Source organism: Lepisosteus platostomus, chromosome 2, assembly GCF_059453375.1.
Source record: "Lepisosteus platostomus isolate fLepPlt1 chromosome 2, fLepPlt1.hap1, whole genome shotgun sequence".
Taxonomy (NCBI): Eukaryota; Metazoa; Chordata; class Actinopteri; order Semionotiformes; family Lepisosteidae; genus Lepisosteus; species Lepisosteus platostomus.
In genome coordinates this window covers 14,220,285-14,245,934 of record NC_142612.1, presented here as the reverse complement: position 1 = coordinate 14,245,934, position 25,650 = coordinate 14,220,285, and the positions used below count along the sequence as shown (strand labels likewise).

At 37.6% G+C, this 25,650-nt stretch overlaps 2 protein-coding genes across 7 annotated transcripts in view; both read right to left on the bottom strand.

The window, feature by feature from the left end:
• nhsb (Nance-Horan syndrome b (congenital cataracts and dental anomalies)) overlaps window positions 1-4,112 on the bottom strand; it is a 156,123-nt gene extending 152,011 nt beyond the window's left edge. Inside the window, exon 1 of one of the 3 annotated variants that reach the window (XM_088599367.1) lies at window positions 3,515-4,112. In XM_088599367.1, the coding sequence (XP_088455493.1) occupies window positions 3,515-3,794 (280 nt within the window). In that variant the 5' untranslated portion in view covers window positions 3,795-4,112. The remainder of the gene's footprint in view (window positions 1-3,514) is intronic. The other 2 variants (XM_088599378.1, XM_088599387.1) reach the window with 2 other exon arrangements.
• A 14,643-nt stretch (window positions 4,113-18,755) lies between these two features.
• reps2 (RALBP1 associated Eps domain containing 2) overlaps window positions 18,756-25,650 on the bottom strand; it is a 66,645-nt gene continuing 59,750 nt past the window's right edge. For all 4 annotated transcript variants that reach the window (XM_088599327.1, XM_088599337.1, XM_088599346.1 and 1 more), the window contains one exon: window positions 18,756-23,344. In XM_088599327.1, the coding sequence (XP_088455453.1) occupies window positions 23,276-23,344 (69 nt within the window). In that variant the 3' untranslated portion in view covers window positions 18,756-23,275. The remainder of the gene's footprint in view (window positions 23,345-25,650) is intronic.

The following is a 25,650-nucleotide window of genomic DNA, read 5'->3' as shown; positions in this document are numbered from 1 at the left end:
ATCAAATCATTCTCACCCAGTGTTTATGTAGCTGTTAGAAACATTTTAAAACCCTGTCTTATCCATATTCCCTCCTTTTCTTAGAAGCTAATAGAAAGGTCTCAGAGCTTCCACCCAGTTGTGCTTATCGTACTATTTTGGCAGAACTTTACAAGACTGCTGCAGTAAAAATCCTTTTATAACAAGTAGGCTATTGAATTATTAACTTCACTGAATACGTGACATAGCACTTCATTGATGTATCTTTTTGAGTACTGCATGGATTTCAAAAGGAATCAGGTCCTTAAAATGCATGATTAGATTGTATTATACACATCGCGTTGGCACAAAGAGGCCATTGGCTATTGAAAAAGATGGAAATTGCAGAAGGAGGATGATGGGACATGGCCTATTTGGAAATAAAAATAGAAAACATAAAATATGCATGTAGAAAACTACAGGCAATTGTCACAACTGCCTGTATTAAATAAATGACTTATGTGAAAGCAGCCTATCAATCTGTTAAATGTCAGTAAGTTATATATAATGCCCTATGATAAATTTAAAATGCAATATTGAAAACAAAATCAGATTAGCCCACTGCTCTTTAAGACCCTAGAAAATCAGTCTTAGACTTAATCGGAAACAGGGCATTCCACGACTCTATCCTCTCGGCGCAATACAGAACAGACCTCATTTTCCCCCCTGAATGCAACTCCAACCTGCGTGGCCTGTGGCTGGAAGATGAGCCCTGTTCTCCACTGAAACCACGTGCAAAAAGCAGACCCAGAAGAGTCTTTTCACAAAAGGCCCTCGGCCTCCTCGTTTACAAATACCCCACTCAAGGGCTACATTCGGTTTGAAATAAGGTCCATTTTAAGGCAAAAAAAAACCCCCATTAAAGCTCCATTCAAAACCGGTCAAAGAAACAGCTATTAGAAGACAGGCACGTACAAAAACGCAAACCTATATTGATATGTTCTTACAGACCAACCTGACGTGCCAGGCTCCTGTTTGACTCTGAGGAATCCGCTAATTGTGCAAAGAAAGCGGTCTGATCCTTGCACTGGCACCCCCTGCTGAGGGGCCTGAAGAAGTGTCAGTGCTGCCCCCCTGCCTGTGAGATTCTGCGTTCTGAATGGGGATGGAAAACTAAACTTTACAACCCACCTTTTTTCCAGGACCTTTAAAAATATCAGCTTCTGCAAATTCCAATGCATATGGCACCCATGTCGATCAATAAGTGAGGACCCATCCCAAGCCTGCAGTGTTAGTTACAGCACACATCTCATACATAGGCACTCTACACAGTGTGACTCTGGGGAAACACTGGGGAAGAGGGGGCTCGTTTAAAAGGACATGTGCCTACAGAAGCTTAGTGTTTTTCTTTTACTCAAACTAGCACCACTGGCGCGAGGGACAGTTCCAGTAAAGGATTCTGCTGTCAATACAAAATTGACGCGACTTTCTTTTAATTGTCTTTGCAGTACCAGCAGCAAGAAAAACCTTGCTGTTCAATTCATGTTCATACCTTGGAAGTCATCTGAAATGAAGCTTTTCGTGAAGCATTTCTATATGGCGTTACCTTCTTAACTCATATGTTTAAAAGACATCTACAGGAAGAATTTTTTAAAAACCTTCCATAACATATATTGGTTATAAATGAAATACATATTACGGAGGCCACAACAAACCCATATTAGTAGCCAGTACCTAAGTTAACAGTAATAATTGTTATTATGCCATTGATCACGTTAATGACAAAACACACCGTCATCTGCCATTATTATTGCATCCTATAAGAATGTATGCTTTACATGTAGTGCAGCACCTTGTGTGGGATCTCATATGAGTTTGTAATTTGCTTTGGGACTACAGTCCACCAATCCTCAGCTGCAATACACATAGACACAATGGGATATATTTGTCACAGAGAGCTATTGTAATATACCAAGACTTATATTACATACAAATTATTACTGTTTGGAAATCTCTGGTAGGGGTGGAGTTCTACTGACAGAAATCACCATCACAGAACCGTTTTGATTTTTTTTTTTTTTTCAGCCTGCATTTCCCCCATGTTTGGATGATATATTCAAAGTCAAAATGTGCCTGCCTGCATCATTAGTGTAAGGCTGGGCTGGACTGTGCAATATTGTGCATTTTTTTCAGAATGACATTCGCTGAACATAATCCAATTCAACATCAAGGCAATAACAGCCACTGCGAACAGGATTTTTTTTCAATGATTATTTCCCTGTTTAGCTCCGAAAAAGCAAAGTATATACATATATAAATGCATACATTTTTTTTAATCTCGAAGACGTGATATACATTAAAAACACCGCACTGCCTACAGTCTTTCGTTACCTACAAAGACGAGCTTAACTAACATAGGCTCTTGAAATGAATTAATATGTGACTACATGATTTAGCGTCGCTGACTCGTGTGAATTTTAGTCTACCGTAATTTCGGATACAATTTCAATCAGGAAAGGGTTAGCTGGATTTCCCGGCAGAAAAGGATACTCGTGTAGCTTTATAAGATTTCTCAGGGGGGAAGAAAAGTAGTATGAAAACACAGCGTTCATAAGAAACCTAATAACCATGCTGGCGTATCTATCATATTCCTTTTTATATCTATTCTACAATACTTTTTGGCGTGTTTTTGGGTGGAGGGGGGTTGGGGGTGACGAAGGGCAACACGGGTATATGGGTCGCTGGAAATAGACCAAAGCCAGCTGCCCGGTGGGGCTGCATATTTCAGAGCTCAAGACTGGCCCAGGTACAGGTACAGACTGCTGATCTTCTGGGCAGTCTTCGTTCGCATGACTAGTCTGTCTTGCCTTTTTTACGCACCACGCAAAGACAACTCCACGATTCCAGTTCTGCAGCAATGCCCGTCACTACACTCAAGTATCAAATATTAAAAACCCCGAAGGTAGCTTACGAAGGAGGATCGACCATATTTTTTTTCCCCTTTTCGTGGATAACAAAAAGGACGCTAATGAATGCCAAAGCAGTTAGCTGGGGGGGAGCCGGTTACATTCAGACTAGTCCTCACACCTGCAGTAATATAGCTGTAGCTGTTGCAGCTGGAGAGTGGTATAGCCGTGAACGATGCTAATGAAGATACCGGTTCCACTGACGCTACTCGCGCAACCTACACGCCCCTCTCTGTCCCAAGTAACCGATCGCTTCATACGTGTATGTCGAACCCAACATCACATACAATCATTTTACAACGCAATATTGGCTTTTCTTTTTTTCCATTTTTCATGCATGGCATATTATATAATACAGGTCCACTTGGGGGCATTGCGACTAAATTATAATAATGTGAATAAGCATAACGTATGCACAGAACTTAATTCCCACTGTCACTGTCCACCCTTCAAAGATTTCTACAGGGCAGATTCAATCACAGAATGCCTTTTAGCTCAAGCCGTGCCACCTAAGCAATGGAATTGGTTTCCCCGAAGTTCAGCGACTGCGAAAAAAAAAATACACAGGAATCAGTAACAGGGGTACTCACGCACTGCCTCTTGCTTGGGATCGAGACCGCTGGCAGTCTGCTGGATTCTGCCTATTTTGTTTTGCAGAACCCAAACCCGCTTGTTCGTGGATATGATTTCGTTCTCCAGCTCCTGAAATAAGGAACAGGCGTGCTTGGCCAGGTCGGAGAGCTGCCTCAAGGTCCGGGAAAGAGCTACATTGTTGATAGAACACAAATCCTCAAAAAGCAAACCTTCATCATTGGGAATGGCATGTCTGCACAGTAACTGAGGTTCCACGATCCTCTTGGCAAATGGCATTTTGTAAGTAAAAATAAATCCCCCTCCAAAAGAACCAGATCCAAGAAAACAAGAGAAAAAACAACACGTTCAGATTATTTTCCCCCTCAATCCGAAATTCCCGAATGCATTTTTGTATCCCCCATCCTTTCACACTCTTATGGTAATGATCACACAGTTCGAAAGCAAAGCAGCCAGCCTTCCGACTCTGATCCTCGCTGCTCCTCTGATCATCAGTTGCCTATCGGTGCTATTTTTTTCCTCCAATGCTTTAAAGTAGAGGTGGATTTTTTAAAAGATTCCGCGAAAACCAGGCGCCAGGAATGTCCGGATCTGGAGCGGGATTCATTCATTTTACAGACCGTACGGAGTCACTAGAGCGCCGGCCGCTCTGCGGGAATCAGCGGCAACAAGTGGAAGAGAGAGGCAGTAAAGCGGGGACGCTGAAGGCGGCGGGCTTTTGGCGCGTAAATTCACACATGTAATTAGACTAAATAACTCAGTCCCCCGTAAACATTCGTTATACCTGCAAAATGTTTTTTTTTTGTGTGTGAAATGCGTACATACCGTGGCACTTAGGGTGCATGTAACAAGTTAAACAGGAAGTGTTACCCGAGCTGAGTGGTTCTTTGGCTTTGAGACAAGTCATGCAAGGGAAAGGTGTTGGTATCTATTCTGTTCTATTTAAGAAACGTCGCATGTGCATTGTTGCGATTGTTAAACCACTTATTAAATGGCACTTCGGTATCTACTGGATGACTCCATGCATAAAATTTCATGCATGCCACCTTTGTGCTGCAGATTGTTCACATATTATAGAATTAGACATCTGTTTAAACAACAAGGTGTTCAGACCAGTACACATCCTGCAATGTAGACAAACTCTATAGTCCTCACTTTGCAAGTGTTGTAAAATAAATTATTTTCAACAGAATTTTGATATATTTAAAGTCCTGTATATGATTGGCCTTTTAGAGCCTTTAGGAATTCACAGCAACATTTTTAAGTATTGGGTACAACGTGTCTCAGAAAATACCACTGAGAAAAAATCAGTTTTTAAAAGCTTTTGCTTTCTTAAATTGAGCAGTACAGAATGATTTACATTCCTGAGATCAAGTCTTGCTCACTGCATGGAAGTTTTTGAAAAACAAATAATACACAATAGACTTCAACACAAACCTTTCAAAACATTAACTTGATTATTCCTATCAACATCATCAAACATGCAAAGGAACAATAGGTTTATTCCATGCTGAAAAAAAGAAGAAAGAGAACACAACACAACGAGAACACCCTTAGGTGTCACCTGAAGAAGGCTCCACGGCCGAAACGTTGTGTTCTCTTTCTTCTTTTTTTCAGCATGGAATAAACCTATTGCTTGTTCCTTTGCAGCCTACGCATGCTGACACAGCTCCCCACCTGAACTACTACCATCATCAAACATGGCTGTATAAGAATTTTGATGGGCTAAGGAGTCAATGCACTATGGTACATGTACCTTTCACCTTTCCCCACAAAGTATGAACCAACAATAAAGAATATTATTAAACAGCTATTCACAATGTCACACGCTATCAGTTCTGTCTCTTCGTTTTGCATTTGCTCAATCTCGTGTGATCACCTCTTTTCTACAGTATATACAGTATATTACTATATACATCACATCATATCCTTACATCACTTTTGACAGCCGCTTATCCAATTCAGGGTCTCACTGGCCCAGAGCTTATCCCAGGAAGCACTGAGCACAAGGCAGGATCGACCCCGGAGGGGGCGCCAGTCCATTGCAGGGCACACACATAAACAAACACTCAACCACACCAGGGCCTATTTTCCAGGAATCCACCTAACCTATCAGTACGTCTGTGGACTGTGGGAAGGAATTGAAGCACCAGCAGCAAACCCGCATGGGGAGAACATACAAATTCCATGCAGATAGCACCCCGGAAATTGAACCCAGGAGTACAGCAATGCGAGGCAGCAATTCTAGGCCCTGCGAGGCAGCAATTCTAGGCCCTGCATCACCCTTTATTTGACATCTCTATATAATATATTCCTATTTGGACACTGTATGATTTAGAAAATACTACATCTGAATTTCTTTGTATAATAAAGAGGACTGTTAATTCTATAAAATACCTTACAATGATTAGAAACGTACTGCATTTATTATTATTATTATTAGCCCAAACCAGAGGATGGCAGTGCAGGAAATAATTTTTTATACCATAAAATAATGCGTAGTTCCTTCAATACCCCTCCCTCATATCACCTAAAAATCAAAACTAATTCAGACTAGTTTTGATTTTTGTAATGAATTAAATGCAACTTATTAATTGATCATGTCTCTGTATGGTACAGACACCAAACATTTAGTGTAGTAAACATACGTTAAAAAATTAAACAAGAAATATCTTTTAGTTGCTTGAAAAAAAATGCACACACGATGTTCTGTTGTGGAAGGCAAATGTCCTACATAAGAAGACATAACCATTAGTGAAACTCAAGAAGATGTTGGAACCCATTTACCATTTTGTGCCACAAAACACCTTCCACAATTTCTCCAGCTCTTAATGCTCTTGCCAGTCCTTTTCTCTTTGCCTTCTCTGCTCTTTTACTTTGACATTTCTGTGGAAAAGCTGTCAGATGGATTGAGGTTCATTCACATTCGCTGAACGAGTGTTTCACTAAATCCTGCCGGATGGGCTCTGAATCCACAGAGGTGACAGCTTAAGCTCTTCCTTGTGTGATTGTTAATGTCTGCACAAGAACTGCAACAGTTGCAAAGTGGAGTAAAAAAGAAAAAAAGGCTATCTGTCATGCACTGGTTGACATTGGATCCTGCAGTTAACCTTAAAACCTTGAATCCTTGTTAGGGAACATAGATTTTACTTTATTCTAAATGCTATTTAGTGTTCATTTCTTAAGTATCCCAGAGTACTGTACAATTCATTCCCTTATTGAAATATGAATGTATACTTAAATAACATTACATGAATCAGTAAAATGCTAAATAATATTTATGGATAGCTTTTGAAAAGTACTCTTTTTCTGACTCTCAATTAACAGTAGGAAAAAGGCATTGAGCCAATGGTTTGAATCAAAAAGGCTGCTTGAAATTATTTGTACTGAGGGCTCTTATACATTTTGAGGGCAGCTAGTGCAATTTCTGAACTGCAAAGACCAGGCTATGTTACCATAAAAAATTTGCAAAGCCTTGTTATGTCCTTGAAAATTGTAACTCTGAAATCTCAGTGTGGGTTCAGGAGTCAGACAGGAAAGTGCATAATGCTTTCAAGAAGAAAACTATCACATACTGAATTACTATTGTATCTTTATGTTTAAGGTGAGATTAAAATCTAGAATGACTAATTGACCTTTTGTGTTATGCTACCCCCTATACAGTATATAGACCAACAAAAAGGAAACCACTAAAAATACATTGCTTTAGACTTTGACTCTGATTCAATATTTTAGGGGCCAAATAGCATGTCAGGTTTAGCACCATATTTCAAAATGCCCTCCACTCTAGGGTGGCCATGTAGAAGAAAACCTGGCTTGGTGTGTAGTGGAAAAGCACCACTGCCAACAGCATAATCCCCTCAAATAAAAAAATATAAAGGGTGCATTGGTCAACAATGTTTCTGTTGACCTTTAAGCATGAATGTGTAGTCATTACATTTCATTACATACACTACCTATGAGTTGAAGAACAACAAGGTATAGAAATAAAACCAAACATGTTTTCCTTTACAGAACACTCTGGAAGGGCAACCAGATAGATCTCAGGGTTTAAGGAAATGTTCTTCACTGACAGCCTGAAGGAACTGAACTTTTCAGTCTTCAGATGATTACAAGGCAATGTGGTACAAATATGTAAAATTCTTAAAGGCATAGATAAAGTCAACAAGGCAAATTTCTTCAGAATGAACAATGAAATGCGGACCAGAGTATGCAAGTGGATACTCTGCGGGAGTACATTTAAAGCCAAGAACAGGAGGCGCTCCTTACCCAGAGGGTTGTTGGAGTATGGAGCAAGCTACCCACCATGTCATTGAAGCTGGGTTTCATCATATAAACAACTGGATGAGATTTTCAGACCAATTAACTACCAAATTAGTTAGATGGGCCTAATGGCCTCCTCTAGTTTGTAAATGTTCTTCCTTGCAACACAGGCTGAAGGATCTTGGGCAGTGAGCGAAACGTTCATTGTCATGTCATTTTATGATCAACTGTCTCTGATGCAGCCACTTGAAACATTAAATATACTGTAGTACCTGATAGCTTCAACAAGAGTACATTTATATTGGTTTACATTACATAGAGAAATGAGGGCTGATTTTAGAATATTAAGAGTGATCCCAGATTCCACTATTAAATGAAAATCAATGTGTTCAACAAACACTCCAAAAACAAACACACAAAAACTTCACAAATTGCTTCAGATTTTCTGTAGTGCCCTCTGGTGGAGTATTACCTTTTTGTTCATCTCTCTCTGCAATATAATGAGTAGCCAAAAATCGCAGTTGCAGGCCCAAGGAATTGTACTGAGTACTGAATATCGTAACACTGAAGTCATTCTTTGAATGAACAGTGACCTTCATGTAAAAGGTCTGTTTTTTTATTTCAAAAGACAAGAAATCAGCCTCATTATAAGCCTGGAATTTCTGTCATAAATGGGTTTGGTTTTGAGTTCAGACGCTCTTTCCTTGGGCAAGAATGTCTCTGGGATAGTTTTACAAAGGTAAATCATTAGTGGAAAATAGATGGCAGAAGATTTTTATTATTTAAATAACATGATGAGATGAAATTTAGCAACCTGACCCTTGTTTAACAAAATACTGGGCTCAAAACTAAGTTTCACAGACCTCTGCAACTTCCACTAGCTTATAACCAAATAATAAATGTAATATATTTTTAGATGTAATATTGTAAAATGTATTTGTTTTTAACAGTAGTAATTCCCTTGCAATTAGAACCTTGTCATTAATCCTTAGGTAACTTTTGAGAAAGCAGTGAGCACAGTACTTCTCCTTCAGAACCAAGTAAAATGCCATACATGTGAGTCACTAAGGATATTTGGAAAACAGAGATCTGAACCTGCCTTGGCTTATAATAGACCAGAGAATGAAATAAATTCACACCATGTGTTAAAAGTTGGATAATTCGGTAGAAAATGCTAACGTATTGCTTCCTGGGATGTGTTGCTGCCATCCTGAAAATGACATTTGTGTTGTTGCGGCATGCTTCAGGAATGTATAAAAATACAAGCAATGCAAAAATAAAACAACATTTTAGAATGTTTAGAGAGTTCTGCTTTGCTGCATTCCAACAGAATGCTACTTTTCAAACTTTATAACATCTAAGTCAAGCAAATTTAAGGTGAAGAAGACAAGACCTTCCTGTTTTTCCACGTCAGCATTGTGTTTAAAACATTTCCCAATGTGCATTAACCATTAGCTGCTGATCATTGATAACAAGATGACTGTACATGTTTTGTGGATATTGTATTGTAGTTTCACATCTAAATGGATGTGTATTTCTTTATGATTTTTAATATAGTTTAACATATTTGCAGTTTCAAAAGGGTTTAATCTCTTGGTTGTAGTGGCTGTATATCACTCCACAGCTTTTGTAAAAGGCCTTGTGATGTATGAGAAGGTGATAGTACATGGGTTAAAGTTGCTGTTGTCAGCCCCACTCTTTATAATTTTGATCTGTCTTCTGCACCTCGAGTGCAACAAATTCATAGTATATTTTTCTGTAAAATACAAAAGAGAACAGATTGCGCTTAAATGAGTGTTTCATGTACATCATGTGGAGCTGCTATAATGAAATGTAACTAAATTCTGCATTATTTCACAAGATAAAAAGGAAAATTGCTACCATAGTGTTTACTGTTATTTATAGTTTAATCAGCGCTCCTGTGCTTAACCCTCTCATTTTACAAATATGTGACCTTGCCTTGTTTTCAATTCAAAATCCAGACCCTTAAAATTACTACCTGGGCATTTATGAATGATAATTAACTCTGTCGCAGACAGTATAACCAACCACTGCAGTGTATAATTACAGTTTGAAGAAGGTGCAGAGAGCAAGCAGGCAGAGGCTTGTTTTGTGATGTGGCTGTTGATGGGAGTAGTATGCCTTGGAGGGGCTGACTGTAGTTGTCTCATAACATTTGACTTTCTCTCTTACCCCAAAAAGACATCATCAATCATGGCTTTTGTGTTCTGAGGCAAAAAAATGAAACAATAAGAATTCTTTGAAAAAAAAAATGGATACCTGTTTAATATACTGTATTTACAGTATATAAATTAAGGGTCACCAAACCTGGTCCCTGAAGGCTCCAATCCAACAGGTTTTGTAGGTAACCATGAACACTGGGAGGTTATTTATTTGTAATGAAAAAATCTGCATATTCTCCATCCCTTAAGGTCATGCGTTCATTAAATTATCAAATAATAAGAACATAAGAAATGCTGCCAATTAGACAAGGCTGCCATTGGATGGGTTGCGGTTAACTGATCCAAGGAACGCATCCTGCTGTTTCTTGGAAGAACCTCGGGCATCAGCTTCAACAACATGGCTGGGTAGTTTGTTTCACACTGCAATAAACCTTTTGGTAAAGAAGTGCCACCTGTTCTTGATTTTACGCGCACTTCCAGGCAGTTTCCATTTGTGTCCTCCCTGAATCACCTCCTTTATTCAACAATTAGTTGTATGCATTCCCAATCTTTAGAAATAATTGATTCGGGATGTCTCACAGAAATATTTGGAATAGGGAACTCCTATATTGGACAAGCAGCAGGATACTGTGTTTTCAGAAGAGTCCACCTACTCTACGCCTCTGTTGTAAAATTGCAGTAACCTCACTGTTAATTGAGATGAAATTATTATTTAAATAGAAGTGTCAGTGATACTCTATTAGGACTGCTTATGAAAAAGTCTTTTAAGATAAATAAAATAGGAGATCAATTATGCAAAGGGTACCAACTACTATATATACTTTCAAATGAAAAGGAAAAATACCAGCACTTTGCAGAGCCTTAATTTTGTGGTATCATGTAATAACGTAGAAAACTAGATTAGTTAATTGATATTGATGTTTTTAAAGAAAACACAGAAAATGAAGAACATACTGAGGAATGTGCTATAACTGACACTACTACTGAGCTCTATCACACCCTCCTGCTCTGTGGGTGTGCAAACATAATAGGGAAAAGACTGGCCTCCATGACTCAATTAGTGGACATGAATTGGTTTTGAGACCGGTCATTTGAAGTTAATTTCTATAGTCATAATGCATTCATATTACACAATTAATTCTGGAATATAAATATTTGTATGACTTGAATTCTAAAGGGATGATAACACATCCTTAGAATTTAAATCCCAAACAGTGCTTAGCTGAAAGAATGGTACTGTCACTACAAACTGGTTTCTATAGTAACAGTTCACTGGTACATTATATGTACTCTCATCAGTATGAAAATAACAATGTATTTAACAATACTTAGTTAAAAGAACATTACAACACTGTTATAAATATAATGTTCTTTGAAGACACGTCTATCAATATAGCCCATTCAAAGTCAGTTTTTATTTTTGTTGCTTTAGAAAAGATTTAAGGCTTAAAGGATTAAATTTACTTCTAAGGATGACTAATAGACTTGTTCTAAATTGAAACTACTACTGCACTTCAGTGGTAGATAGTTGAAGTTCTTTGGGATCTTTCAGTAAGAAAAGTACTATATAAATACAAGGAGTTAATATAAATTATGTCTAAAACAAAATAACAACACTAAATATCAATACCTTTGTGGTTGAATAATAACATGTGTTTGTCCATCTTCAATAATATCCACTTAGTCCAATTTAAGGTCACTGCGAGTTGGAGCTTGAGCCAGCAAACAATATGTGCAGTTCAGGAAACACCCTGGAGAGGACCCTAGTACACATTCAAGGATATGAGGAGATCATTTAGAGATACCAACTGAACTAGAGAGCATGTATTTGGGCTTTTGACAGCCAGTGAAAACCCACATCTCCAAGGTGAGAACCTGCAAACTCTATTAATAAGGTGTCCTGGGACAGAATCAAACAACCCAAGTTGTGAGGAAGCAACTTTGTCATAGTTCAAGCTAACAAACAGGAATAATAATAATGCAAAGCTTGTAAAGCAAGTGCACCACCATACTGTCCATGAGCAACGCATATAAAGTACATACCCACTTTTGCTAGATGAGTGAACTTTCCCCGCTTATAGGTTATCCTAGTCAGTAGTTCCGATTACATTTTTTTTTCATTGTGATTTTTTCACTTCTCTCTGCTGCTGTCATCTTGACTACCTTAACACAAATTGGTAAAGGTATTCTAATAGTTATGGTGTAGAATATTTATAAAAGCCTAATTTGAAAAAACATTGATGAACAAACTGTAACATTTCATACCATGAAATTATTCAGTTTGAGTTCTATTTTGATTATGCACGCTATGAATGCAAGGTATCGTATCGATATCACCGGCCAATTTTACAGTTATGATCTAGATTCTGTCTCGACTGCACATGATTCATGAACTACTGTAACATAAGCTTTTTTTTTGTTGAGTTAGGAACTGTAAGCAGTTTCATATTTGTTGAGAACAGGAGACACACATTTACACAGTTGTGGAAGTACCGAACAAGCTGAATAATCATGTTGATTGTTTGAAGCTCATACCTTGGCGTCTTTTAGGTAATGGCTGAATGAGACCATCATATCAATTGGTTGATAGCAATCGCAGAAGCTAGATGGCCAAATTCCCTCCTTTATTTTGTAACCTTTCCTTTGTTCTTGTGCTCTTAGGTTACGGGCCTAAACATGCGCAGTTCCAGTAAGAAAGTGAGCCCTGGCAGCTGAAGACAAAACAAAACGGGGACTCTTGGCACAGAGAGGATGAGGCTTTGAATGACCCTGTGAACTTATACCTCCTTATACCCCAGCCTGGAGCATTTTGACTTTATAAAATACATAAAATATCCAAGCACATACAGTACATGACAAGAAATAGCAAATTGTTGCTTAAATGAAAGTGGATTATTATCATTAATACTTCTATAAGGTCATAAAGAAGTGAAATGTCTACAAAAACCATCTGTTCCCCTTTCAGGCAATATTTAATTACATTTCTGATGTGAAATGATGAGGGAAATATTATAGAAAAACAATCTGATTTATTCAGAAATGCACAGTGAAAACTTTAAGTATTCACTGCAAAGCATCACAGTAGTCCATCCATCTATTTTCTAACCACTTCATCCAACTCAGTGTTGCAGGGAAGCCAGAGCCTATCCCAGAAAGTAACAGGCAGAAGGCAAGATACAGGTACATCCTGGACAGGATGCCAGTCCCTCGCAGGGCACACAAAGACACAGATACACACACCAGGGCCAACTGTTCCAGAAGAGAAGTAACTGCCAGTATGTCTTTGTATTGCGTGAGGAAACCCACACAAACAAAGGGACAACATTCAAACCCCACACAGACAGAACCCCAGGTATTGAACCCAGGGCCCCAGCACTGGGGGGGGGTAGCCATGCTAACCACTGCACTATTATGCCACCCCATCATGGCTGTCTATTATTAAAAATCTACTAATTTTATTAAGAAAACATGAAGACCACCTGAAAACCAACCTCCTTAAAAATAGTTTTCAGGTGTGTGAGAAATTTGGAAGTGCTTTTTATTAAGTTATCAAAGCTTTCATTTCCTTAAAGGGTGTGTGACAGCCTCACAGTAAATTATGGAGATAAAGAAACTGGTTACACAGCTTTTCAAAAAGAGGATTCTCCCTTCAGAGAGAGAATGAACTGAAAGTGAACTCTGGGAGCCACTCCTGCAGATGGAGGGAACTTGCTTTCTATAGTGTCCCTGTGTACAAGCAGCCAATGAGATTAGCTTATTCCTTGTAAATCACAGTGTTTCTGATGAGGCAAAATCAATCTTATCAGCAATACAGTTATTAAATATAGTCTGGCAAATCCCTCCCATTGGTGCGGGTGTCATAAAGGTGGAACTTTACATTTGCCACATTGTGTATGATGTCACACTTTCATCTTGTACTTGACTAATTTGATTAAAAGCAACCACTGCTTACTGTTGTACAGAAGCAAGCAGGCTCTAGCTGCAATTAACAAAATTATTTCCGGCACAAGTGAAGTTCTGTGGGCATTTCCATTTTTACAGAGAGCACAGTGGCAGCCGAAAGACATTTTTGAGGAGTACAAATAGCAGAAAATCTGGAATTTAATTCACTTAACCTTTTCAGTCCTTGATGCAAGGCATAAAAAAATAAAAGAGCCTTTGTTTTTGCACATCAGGCTGAAGTGTCACGACTTTAAACATTTCCAGGGAATACAGTATGGTAGCATTTTTAAGGACAAAGCAATTTTTAAGTGCTTTTTTTTCCTGAAGACATACCATATACCGCAGACATCTACTGTGTATGATTTACATTCTTAGAGCAGCTGGGATATTGGTGAGTTTAATAGGAAACAATGAATTCTCTTTCATGAATTTGATAGGTTTATAATAGTTCTGGTAAAGCTTTGTTGAAATTTTTTTAACCATAGGCCTTGCTCAAACGTTTTCTTACACATTTCTGTATATGACTTCCTGCTGATTCCATAGTAGAATTCTTGGAAATGAACTTTTCAAAACAGCATTTGCAGGTATAAATATAACATTTATTTTGAATCACTTTGGGAATAAATAACGCTAAGATCTCACCCTATCACAAACCACTGAGGAAATCAAAAACTTGGCAAATCTCAGGTTATTATTATGATATATGATACCTAGAAACTTTTCTGTGATTTTTAAAAAGCATTCCCGTTACATTAGCAACAAGGCTGTTTTTCTTAAAATATTATGGCTCTCCACAGTGCTGTTAACCCAACTGTTAATACAACCATTATGCTGAATTTCACAGTTGTTCTACAAAGGAATAGCTGCCAGCCACTGAACTGGAATGTACTGTAGGATTGAGAAGAGAATTGTATTAGTTTTATAAGCTGTTTGCAAGGACTTTATATGACCATGCTAAGGACACTGACTTATATTTCATGGATTATTCTGAATTAAATCATGGGCGTTTTATTTTCTAGCCCTGAAAAGTTATTGCTTAGCAATTTTTCAATATTAAGCTGCTTAAAATAACTTTGCTGTCTCTTCAGAAATGTAAATAACAGTGCAACATACACTTTACAGTTCCCTCGGGGGCACTTATTCCTCTTGGTAATGTTGTCCCTTGGATTCAGCTAGATGTTTCATTCACATATCGTGTTTAAAATCTCAGCAGGTGCCACACATAGTTCCACACACAGCTGTGCTTTGGATTCTTCATGATCTGACAACAGTTGTCAGGACAGGCTAATGTGTTTGGACTGCAAAGTTTGGAGGTGAGACTCTAAAAATATTCCTACAAATGGAGGGCCATTGGCTTTAAATGGAACCCACAGTGCATTCCAGTTTAGTAGCTATATCTGTAATATCAAGCAAAACCTAGAGGTAAACCTGTTACAAATGATATTTCAAGATCAAACCTACTGCTATTGTCAATAATCCAGCTGTAGACAGGACTGTCTTCCACAGAAGATAATGAGGTCCCAGGCTTAAAGTCTGAGGCTGCCCTGAGAATTATAATTTTTATTGTTTTTGTCCTTTCAGGTTCTGGACATATTTTATTGCTGTACAAAATGGCTTTGTATACACCTAAGGGATCCTTCTCAAAGGCCTTGTAGTGGGCCACAGAAGTTTTAGCTGCAGCCCTGGTTGTTAAGTATATCGTACACATACAGTAGATAGCTTTCTACTACTGTATTCTTCCAATAAAAATGCTGTTCTGCCATCTTGAATTACTACTGCACTGCTGCAAAATTAATGATTTAAGGAATGACACTGATTATTGTTTAGTGAATTTTGTATTGAAGATTACAGGCATTTTTGCAATGTTTGAGTGTAGCTTTTAAAATACTTTGGAACATCTTCAATCAACCTTGTAGAATAGCACACACAAATACAGTACTTCAAAAGGCCATTTATACAGTTCAAAATTCCTCACAGAGCTTGGCAAAGGAACATGCCAGTTCTTTCTAATCTCCACCTTTTGAAGTTCAATTTAGAGAGTGGACAGAGGGGAACTTTCTACAAGGAGGGTGGATGCAGTAGAATACTGACTTGAAAATCCTAATAGCTTGTCAGATTTACTCCAGGAAAGCCACAATCCAGGAGGAGCCTTCAGAAAATCTCTCACTTAAAGAATTTCATTCCTCAATTTTCAACTGAACAGCTGCATCTGCTACAGATATACTTCAGCCATCATACTACATACACATACAAATAATTTTGTGTTGCTACTGCTTGCATAAAACAAGGTAGCGATCAAATAATATATTATGCTTTAAGAAATGGAAAAGAACATAGGTCTGCATGGTCTCTCCCACTCAAATATTCTTAAGCAAATTTGCTTGCTCAGAAATGCTAAAAGTGATATTTAATAAGAAAAATGTCCAAATATAAGAATGTTAAAATTCCAAATCCTTGCTGATAAAGAGCGTATTTTTACATTGATAGCATACAACAAAATATCTCAGTTCCTTAAAGACATCTGCTCCTATAGGCAACAGAAGTGTGAGGGTTCAAAATCCAGTTATAGAATCATGGCAATTATAGAATTATTTGGTCTCTTCAATTATGGAGCTTTACCTTAAATAGTTTAGACTCTTGCTCATTTGGAACAACTCTCACAACAAAACGAAAATCATTAGGAACATGAGAGGTTTCCTTGGTCCTAAATTCACTAGTCACACAGCAGTGAATTGTGTGCAGCACCCAAGGCAGGGTTCTCCTACATTCAGTGCAATTGTGCTTCATTAAACTCTCTGGCTCCTCTACTCTTCATAAAAATAAAGGAGAAATACTGTGTCTCACTCAGTGGGATGAGCCTAAAGATTGAGAAGCATTAGTTTTGGAGTGATACACTCACTTTACTTTTTGTGTGCTAGATAGGAAATTTGTTTTACAGGCAGGTAAAATACATAATACTAACACAATACACGTAACACAACATCAACAAATAAATAACAGATCTGACGACAAAGAAAATAAATAAATTTAAAATATATTGTACCCATTAAGCAGGTTAATAGCTGTGGAAATAAAAGATAACTTAGTTCTATGACATTTGAATGAAGTCTGAAAATCTTCCAGATGGAAATCAGATTCACTGTGCAAGGGGTGGTCATGACAGTCAATGATTATATTGGCCTGAAAGCCGCGGCAGTTGTACAACAATAATGTTGCTGGCTACCTTCACAATCCTCAGTCTCAGTCTGTTTTTATTGCATGTATTAAAGTTACCAAACCAGGCTACCTCAGTGAATGTCAGGACATATTGAATGAAAATTCTATAGAAAAAAATTTGTTGTTGTAGTACACACGTTTAAAGAGCGGAGTTTTCTTAGAAAGACCAATCGCCGTTGGTTCTTCTTATATACAGCATCCGTGTTTTCATCAAAGGTTACTTTGTAATCCACAATATTGCCAGATCTTTGTAAGTTTTGACCAATTCAAATTTCATATAAGTATATCCACCAGACATTTACGTTTGAAAATGTTGCTGCATGAAAAAACTTGAGATTTTCAATTTGAATAGACTCAGCTATGCCTGACAATACGCGATGCCCTCTGTGCTCTTGACTTCAATGGTCTCAGCAATCTTTGCTAGACTATGAAGAGCCGCACACATTCTTTCCAAGCGCAATTCATGGAGTCTTAAATATGACTCAACAACAGGGTTCCTGAGCTCGAGTAAACTCGATCATGACCTCAGTGGGCTTTGAAAAATGTGTGCTTTGCTTATTGCTTGCTTAAACTACTGAGTTTAAGACTAGTTAGACATTGCTGCTAGGGAGTCCCAGCAGAAAGCAAATTAGCAAGGCTGGATATGGCATATGCAGTACCAGTCATTATGTCTGATCTTGACTTTGGATATTGGGATGCAATATGAAACATGATTTAAAAAAAATAGAACCACAGCATTGTGAGGGTTTAATGCATGGTGAATTTACAGTAACATGGCTCACTGCTTTCTTAGTATTAGAAATTTCCTATTCTGGTAACCGGGCAGAAATGGACACACTTTAAACAAAACTTGAAAGACAGCTATGACACTGGAAAACATGCAATCGGAAGCCAAGATATTCCCCACCATCATGGGAATTTACAACTGCTTTTTATTTAAAATATAATCCAAGGCTGAAAGTACATACTGTAGTGCATAACCAATGCATTAATGACGCATTAGTTATAGTAGGCCTAAGACACCTATGATTCGAGGTTTATAATTACATTCGCCAACTCACAGAGACGTATCATATTTTAGCACGAACTGAAACCAAAAGCTGGGTGAAACTTCATCCTTTTCCTTGTGGCTTCAATCGGCTGCCTAAAGCCTCCTGGTTTTCATTTGTAGGTTCTTAAGAAGCGTCATGGATTGTGACAGAGATGACAGTGTGAATAATGGCACACTATGCATTTAATGAAATCTGCATCTCACACTCAAGCCTGAGGTTTCTCTGGAACAAGCTCACAGAACGTTGGTTTTACGCATCATCTGATTTACAGCACTGACTCTGCTGTAGACAACATGTGACCACACTACTTAGAGAAGCACAGAAATTCACAGTCTACTACATGCCTTTCCACTCCTTGGTAAAACCACAAAATCTACACCTTTCTGTACATGAACAGAATATGCTGAGTTAACACAAGACCATGAGCAACTGCCTTGCAAATGACCACAACATTTTATTACAATAAAATTGTATATTATTCTTGCAGATTCATGTAAACCTGTCTGAAGAGCTTGTATTAAAAATGATTTTTCATTTTGAACATTAATGTATTTTGTTTAAAGAAAAATACAAAACTCTCAAAATAAAAATCTCCACTTTTATTGTTAACATCTCATAGTGAATTCCTCTTTCACATTAATTAAGCAACTCAGCATACAGCTTTACACGTGCCAACGGGTTTTACATTACACTGCTGAAAGGCAGGTCAACAGAATAATTCGGTGTCCTCCTGCTTACAGTATTAAAAGCTTCCGAGCACCACCATTTTTGCATAGAAAATAATATGAATTATTCAGGAACACTACAATGTGTGTTATTTAAAAAAAACGGTTTCATGACAATTTTTTAGTACTAGGGAATAATAATGCCCAGAGAAGTGAAACTAACCAATAACAGTTTGCAAAAGAAGCAGACAAAACTTTTACTTTAAGAATAACTTTTTAACATTATTCAATGACCGCACGTTGTGAAACATATCTACAGCGAAGATGTATACAGTCATATGCTATTCTCATGCTTTCTTGATCACTTGAATTGATATGATAAGTTTCTCATCATTTCAAAGGCAGCTAGGATTATTTCAATGTATTTATTTTAATATTGTGGGGCACTATGTTAAAAGTCTTGTTCTGTACCCTCAACAGCAAAACTAGGGGTAAAATAAGGAAATTCATCTATCAGAACTTTACTGCCTTTAACACAGAGTCAGAACTGAAGTTCAGTATTAATTAAGACTTTTTTTAGATCTCTTTTTAATGAGACTGTATGCATAACACACTTAGCGAAGAACAGTAATCTACTTTGTCAACTACACAGGTAATCGTGACACAAAAATAGGAGATTCAAGTTAAACTACTGTATAGCATTTTTTAAAAGCTTTATAACAGTATATTAACTTTCTTATTATATGAAAGACAGTGAAAACAGTACTATGTCCTGAATGAAGCCTCATAACCTTGTCGCCTTTGACAACATGCAATGATACTGAAATCTTCAGTGTGCGTCAAGTACAAAAACACTTATCTCATGTAGAACTACAAGTACAGTGTCTTTCAGCACAAGCATCCTCTTAATTCATATGGTTCTCTGAAATAGTCTCAATGCAGTTATGGGCTTAAGAAAGCAGGGACAGGCAGGACATGTGGCAGTGTACGCTGACAGGGCTGAGAACATATATTTCTCACAGGTGCAGATGACATCGACATGAAGAAGTCCAGCTTGTGCTTAAAATGTTGATTCACTGCTGACATGAAAAACCAAGACCCTTCATCCTGTGACCCTGTAACACTGGATGCATGTTGCCGTGCCACTAGAAGATGCCCATCAAATAAGAGTTTTAAATAAGACTTTATTATTATGAATTAGATGAAGATCAGATCACATTTTAGGAGCTATTCATTTAGAACTCCATATAAGTCCCAAGGGTTCACAATTTTTTTCTCACAACTGTATGTATTTATTTTTCTATCCTGTCAAAGTATACATGTATATTTGTGCACAAATGAAAAACAACAAAATGTCATCGTTTTACAAATGCAAACGCCAGTTCTTCGTTCATTCTCTGGATGAACAAAACAAGCTTGGACTATTTTCAGCCCCCGTTGCAGTCTCCTCTCTACAGAACATTTATAAAGTATACATCTCTTTCATGTGCTATCTATTCTGATGTACAAAAGAAACGCAGCACTCAAATCTATTGGATATAATCAAACATTTTATATACAGATATCAAACATAGCACAAGCACAGAAAAAAAATAGCACAATTTCTGATTGAAGTACTATAATAGGTTTTCAGGACAAGAGCAGAAAAAACTTCTTGATTGAAGCATGATCTTCCCTAGCACACAAACAAACCTTATTAGGACCTGGACAGATCGTGGTAGGAAAGTGCACCTCTCTTCCTGTGCAGCTGCAGACAGCTGGTGAAAGCTGCCCAGTCACAGCTATCTGTCGTTGATAACGTTGATGGCTTGGTCGTACAGATGTTCTGCTGGACTCAGGTTAAGAGAAAAGGCAGGCCACACTGAGACATCGATGCAGCTTTCTTGAAGGTATGCCATTGTAATCCAGGCTGCTGGGTCTGATTGTGGTCTGCTAGGAAATCGACACATCCAGGCTGGTTTGCAGAAACATAAACACTGCTGGCTCATCTCTGTTGTTTTGTTGGGGCAAACATTATGATTGCTCAGTGATAATTGACAAAGGTCTTCTCCCCACATCAGCACATTTCCATCGCACCTTCAGTTTACTCGAAAAACACAACAGTCAGCAGCAGAGCGTTTATCGTGACATCTTCACATACAGTATCGTCTTCCGTCAGGTCTGTCGAGGGTAATCACCAGTGAATAAAAGATCCCACAGCCCTGGGGCTACCCCTACTTGCAATCTGAAGATGACTGCGCAGAGGGATCAGGTAGATGTGATGGTCCTGGGATAGAGTGGTCACCCTGTACCTTCTGAGAAACAGTCAGTACAGTACATCAGTTTCCTGGTATCTCTGTAGTACTCTATTAAAGCAGAACATTTCATTTGCCAGCCAACTTCGCTCACAGACAGGCCGTCTTCAAAGACGCCTATAGCAACTAAGCAATTCCCATTACTCAGTCAGGACATGATCATATCTTTCTCTGTTCTTGTGTTAATTAAAAGCACATCTTATTGAACGGGTACTGATATTAATCCAGATTTTGGCATCTTTAACTCTAATACCAATTAGTGAGTACCTTGTATTTTAATCACATCACATGACTTAAGATTAGTATTTTTTTATTCAAAGAAGCAACACCAGATAATCAACAAACCTATATTCCCACTATTTAAAAAATAGCTAACTATTTATACGCCCAATGAACTACTGAACACAGGAATATCCCATTTTCATATTGTATCAGTACATACATAAATTTGTTCAAGGAAGGTGTGGTGCTCTTCATAAAAGACTTGTCTTAGCTGTAAAATTACAGTGAAGATGACTGCACTTAACTTAAAACTGGATGTGAGAAATAGCTTGCATATAATTTCAGTGTATATTTTAAGAAATAGTAGTTGTTTTCTGAATGTTTCTAATTTTATCCTCATGTGCCTTTGAATACAGCAAAGAAGCAAACATATTCAACAACCAGGTATACAGTACAGTATTTAGCAGAGCAATTTTGCTTGTTTTCTGGTCTGGTCTTTGCTTTGTTACACCACTATGAATATACAGAACCAGACTTCCACATGTTCATATTAAGATAGGAAATTGAATGTATTAAAGTCTGACCATAGTGTGGTTGGCATCAGTCTTTTGGCAAAGTACGTTCATGTAATTATGTAACAAGAACCTTTTCATTTATTTTAGAAACTACAGTTTCAATTTGAAGGTTCTAAATTTTAGTTCAGTATTGAGCTTCTTTATAAAAAAATAATTTGTAATGCCATTGGAAATTTGACAAAAATGACATCTATTTCCCGTGTTTTTACTTCAATATAATACCTCTTACAGTTTTGTACAGTATAAAATAAGCTATTCATGTTATATCCTATAAATACTTTTTTGATGAAATGATAATGCACAAAATCCATCTTTGTGAATATTTTTCTCTTTTTCATTTTAAATGGTGAACTACTGTATGAAAATCTAGCTCTTAAATCTGAAGTAATTTAGGTCTAGGTCTGAAACCAGTTACATTCTCAAACACCAATAGACTGAGTCTGGACACTTTTGTCTATGGTTTGTTTCTTTAATTGGACATTTTTAATTAATTTATTTATTTTTCTTTCAGTGAAAAAACCATGTTTTAAAGCAGACACATTTTATCTTATTTAGATATGATCCTTAAATGCTGAATCACACTAATTAAAGTGATTAATAAAATATGGAAATGAACACTAGCATTCTAATATACTTGCAGGTCAATGATACTTTAAATGTCACAAAATTATTTGGACTTGTGCGGGATTATAAATATACGAAATATGACCGTGCTATAACATTTTTTCATACAAAAGGCAGTCATGATTGATGTTCCCTTGGTGATTGTTTCTGGTTCAATCTTGTCAGTTCTTTTTTCTTGGTTACTGATTCTCCTTGGGATGAATTCCTTTCTGCCAGGTTTTATAGACCTCTGCAGCACCCTCACATAATCCTACCCTCCGCTGTCTGCTTCTGGAACATCGACCATCCTTTATAAACGTGTCAGAGCGGTGTTTATGTTCAGCTGCAGATTGTTTCTGCATTACAGAAGCGCCACATAATTTGGCATCCAGAAACGTGCCACTCAGCATGTTACAAAATTGTCTCCCAATTTCACTTTAAGATCCGTGACACACATACACTCGGGCACCGTCAGAACTGCAGCACTCTGTGGCTGCTGTATTGAAGCAGAGTTAATTCTATTAAAAGAGACATAACAGGTCAAAAATACGCATTAAAAAAACTACAAAATCAGTTGTCACCAAACTTAAAAAAGGAAAACAATTGCTTCAATACAGGAGAAGAAAGAATATTCTATAAGGAGAAAAGAACTCGTAACGAATGATCCGCAAAGGGTTTTAATGTGTACGTGAATGATGAGGTGTTGTGTCCAAAGCTCTGAAGGTAACGCAGGCCGACGGGAGAGTCATACAAAAGCTAGGGGACGCAGAAGGTCCAGCTGGGCCTCCAAAGTGATCCGTTCTTGGTGAACCTCCTACGAAACAAAGCAGGTAACATAAGGCGATAAAAGAATGACATGATTTTTCACTCCAAAAAACAGTTTTGAGCTCTGCTCTCTGCCACATGCACCTTTGCTGGCCTGCCTGTAATCTCTTGCCCATCCAATATGGGGATCGGCCTTGCTAAAGTCACCATCTGCTCTTTATTGATATGTTTTATTGTTTCTCTACAGAGCGCAGGGGTACAGAGGCTCTGGGAATTTCTCTTTTCCCGCTTTTCTCTTTCGTTTTTTGTAGGCTTTCAGGTCATTGCCTGAATGTGGACATATGCAAAAACTACTTTCACAGTTCTTAACTAGTCTGCAAAGGAAATAAATCAAGTTTAGCCTTTGACCTTCAAATTAGGCGTCTCCAAAGAATTTAGGAACACAGAAAATCTGATGCTCATTTATTTATTTTACAGGCTACTTTCAAAGGATGGGTTGTGCTTGAACAGGATGAGGAAGAGCAAAGAGGAAAACATTATACAACAATATGAAAATTAAAAATATGAAAAGTCACCCACAGAATTTTAAATCTTAGCTCCAAATTCCATTCCTAACCATATGCCATTTGGCAGTTTTAACATCTGCAATTTATCTTAAGAACAAAAACAAAGCTATATCACCTGTCAAAGCAAAGGCTATCCAGTACAATAGCAAGATTTACTCACCAAGTGACTCCACAGTGCAACAGACTTTAATTTGTGATTGAACACAAAACAAAAATTCAACATTCAGATTTAGCATTTTAATCTAAGATGCAAAAACACTGTTGCCACAAAATGATTCTTTGCAAGTTGTTACGTGCCATGACATGTACTTTCTAATACACAGAATCTTAATTTATTGCACACGTAATACACAGTGCAACATTATAGAGAGTCTGTTTTAATGTAGAGATGGATGTTAGTTCCTCCTTAATTTTTAGCTGTAATTTCTTGCACCATTCTATGACCTTATTATATAATTAAAATGTACAAAATAATTAATTTAGATATAATGGATTTAATGTATGTGAGAGTTTCATTTAAATGTAATGTTCCTAAGGTTGCATATCTTGTTATAATGTGTCATAATGATTTAAGAGGATTATTTTTTCTTGAGGATGCACTTATCTGCATATCTATTATTTTTTATGTTCATTAGCTCTTAAATTGATCTGCAAATGGTAAACACACGTTATGAATATAAACACAGGAACTGGCTTTCTAAAATAATGTCCATTAGAGCATCAGTGCTACCAGGCAATGGAAAGGGGACACAGGAACACCAGCTTACTTCTGAACAGTCTAGAGTGAGTTCATGCAGTGAGCTTACCTCCTGAAAACACTCTTATCAGACACTCAAGCAAATGCAATCTATTCAAAACATTACAATTTAGAAGCGTCAGAAATAACTGCATATGTGTTAGAGCAGTGGGCCACAAGCTCTGAAACGCAATGTCCCCCATTCAGTCAACTCAAACCCACAGCCCTCCCCTTGGCATATGGGTAATAATTTTATGCAAACATTTTTTTATATATGTTCAATTGCTATTTGTAAACTTAATCTTACATCAACGAAACAATTTTTACTTTAGAAAAAAAAGTGAAACAGAATGAAGGTAGTATGATTCACATCTGAACTTCACTTAATTTAAGAGTTAGCTTCAAGTGTAACCAATGCAAGCGCTGATGCTGCATATATGCTACAGATTTTGAAATTCTTGGCTTTGTGCATGCCACTTTCAACAACAAGTGGGTTGTGGTGCTTGTTTCTGATTAACAAAAGCACAGAGAATCCAGCCTTGCACAGATGAGTGGAGGAAAATGGGACAAGGATGCAAAGATCTGGCTGTTTTTGGGTAGACAGGAAAGCATTACAACCAAGACTTTCCATAGTTAACTGTTGGAAGATGTCTCGGGCAGTTGTGTCAGATCCTAGTTCCAAAAACTCTTCTTGGATGTTTTCTGGAAAGGCCTGAATTCTACAGATGAAAGGATTTCTCACGCTTTTCAGAGTTCTTGTGTTATGTCCACAAAAGTATCTTTGGAATGCATCACGAAGACTGACGAGATGCAGTGCAATGCTTTCCTTGAGATCATTTTCGAGAGCTTTGATGGTTTTATTATTTAAATTTCCGGATCAGGAGAAGCTCAGTTAGAAGGCTAGTCCTGCATTTCTACTACTAAATAGCTGTAAAAACGTTATCTAATAGAAAAGTTTGGTACGCATTTTGAATCAGCTGTATATAAAAAGCTCTTGAGCCGTCCTTTGGATCCTTATATGCCCCTCTAGGGGGAAGCGCCCCACTGCTTGGG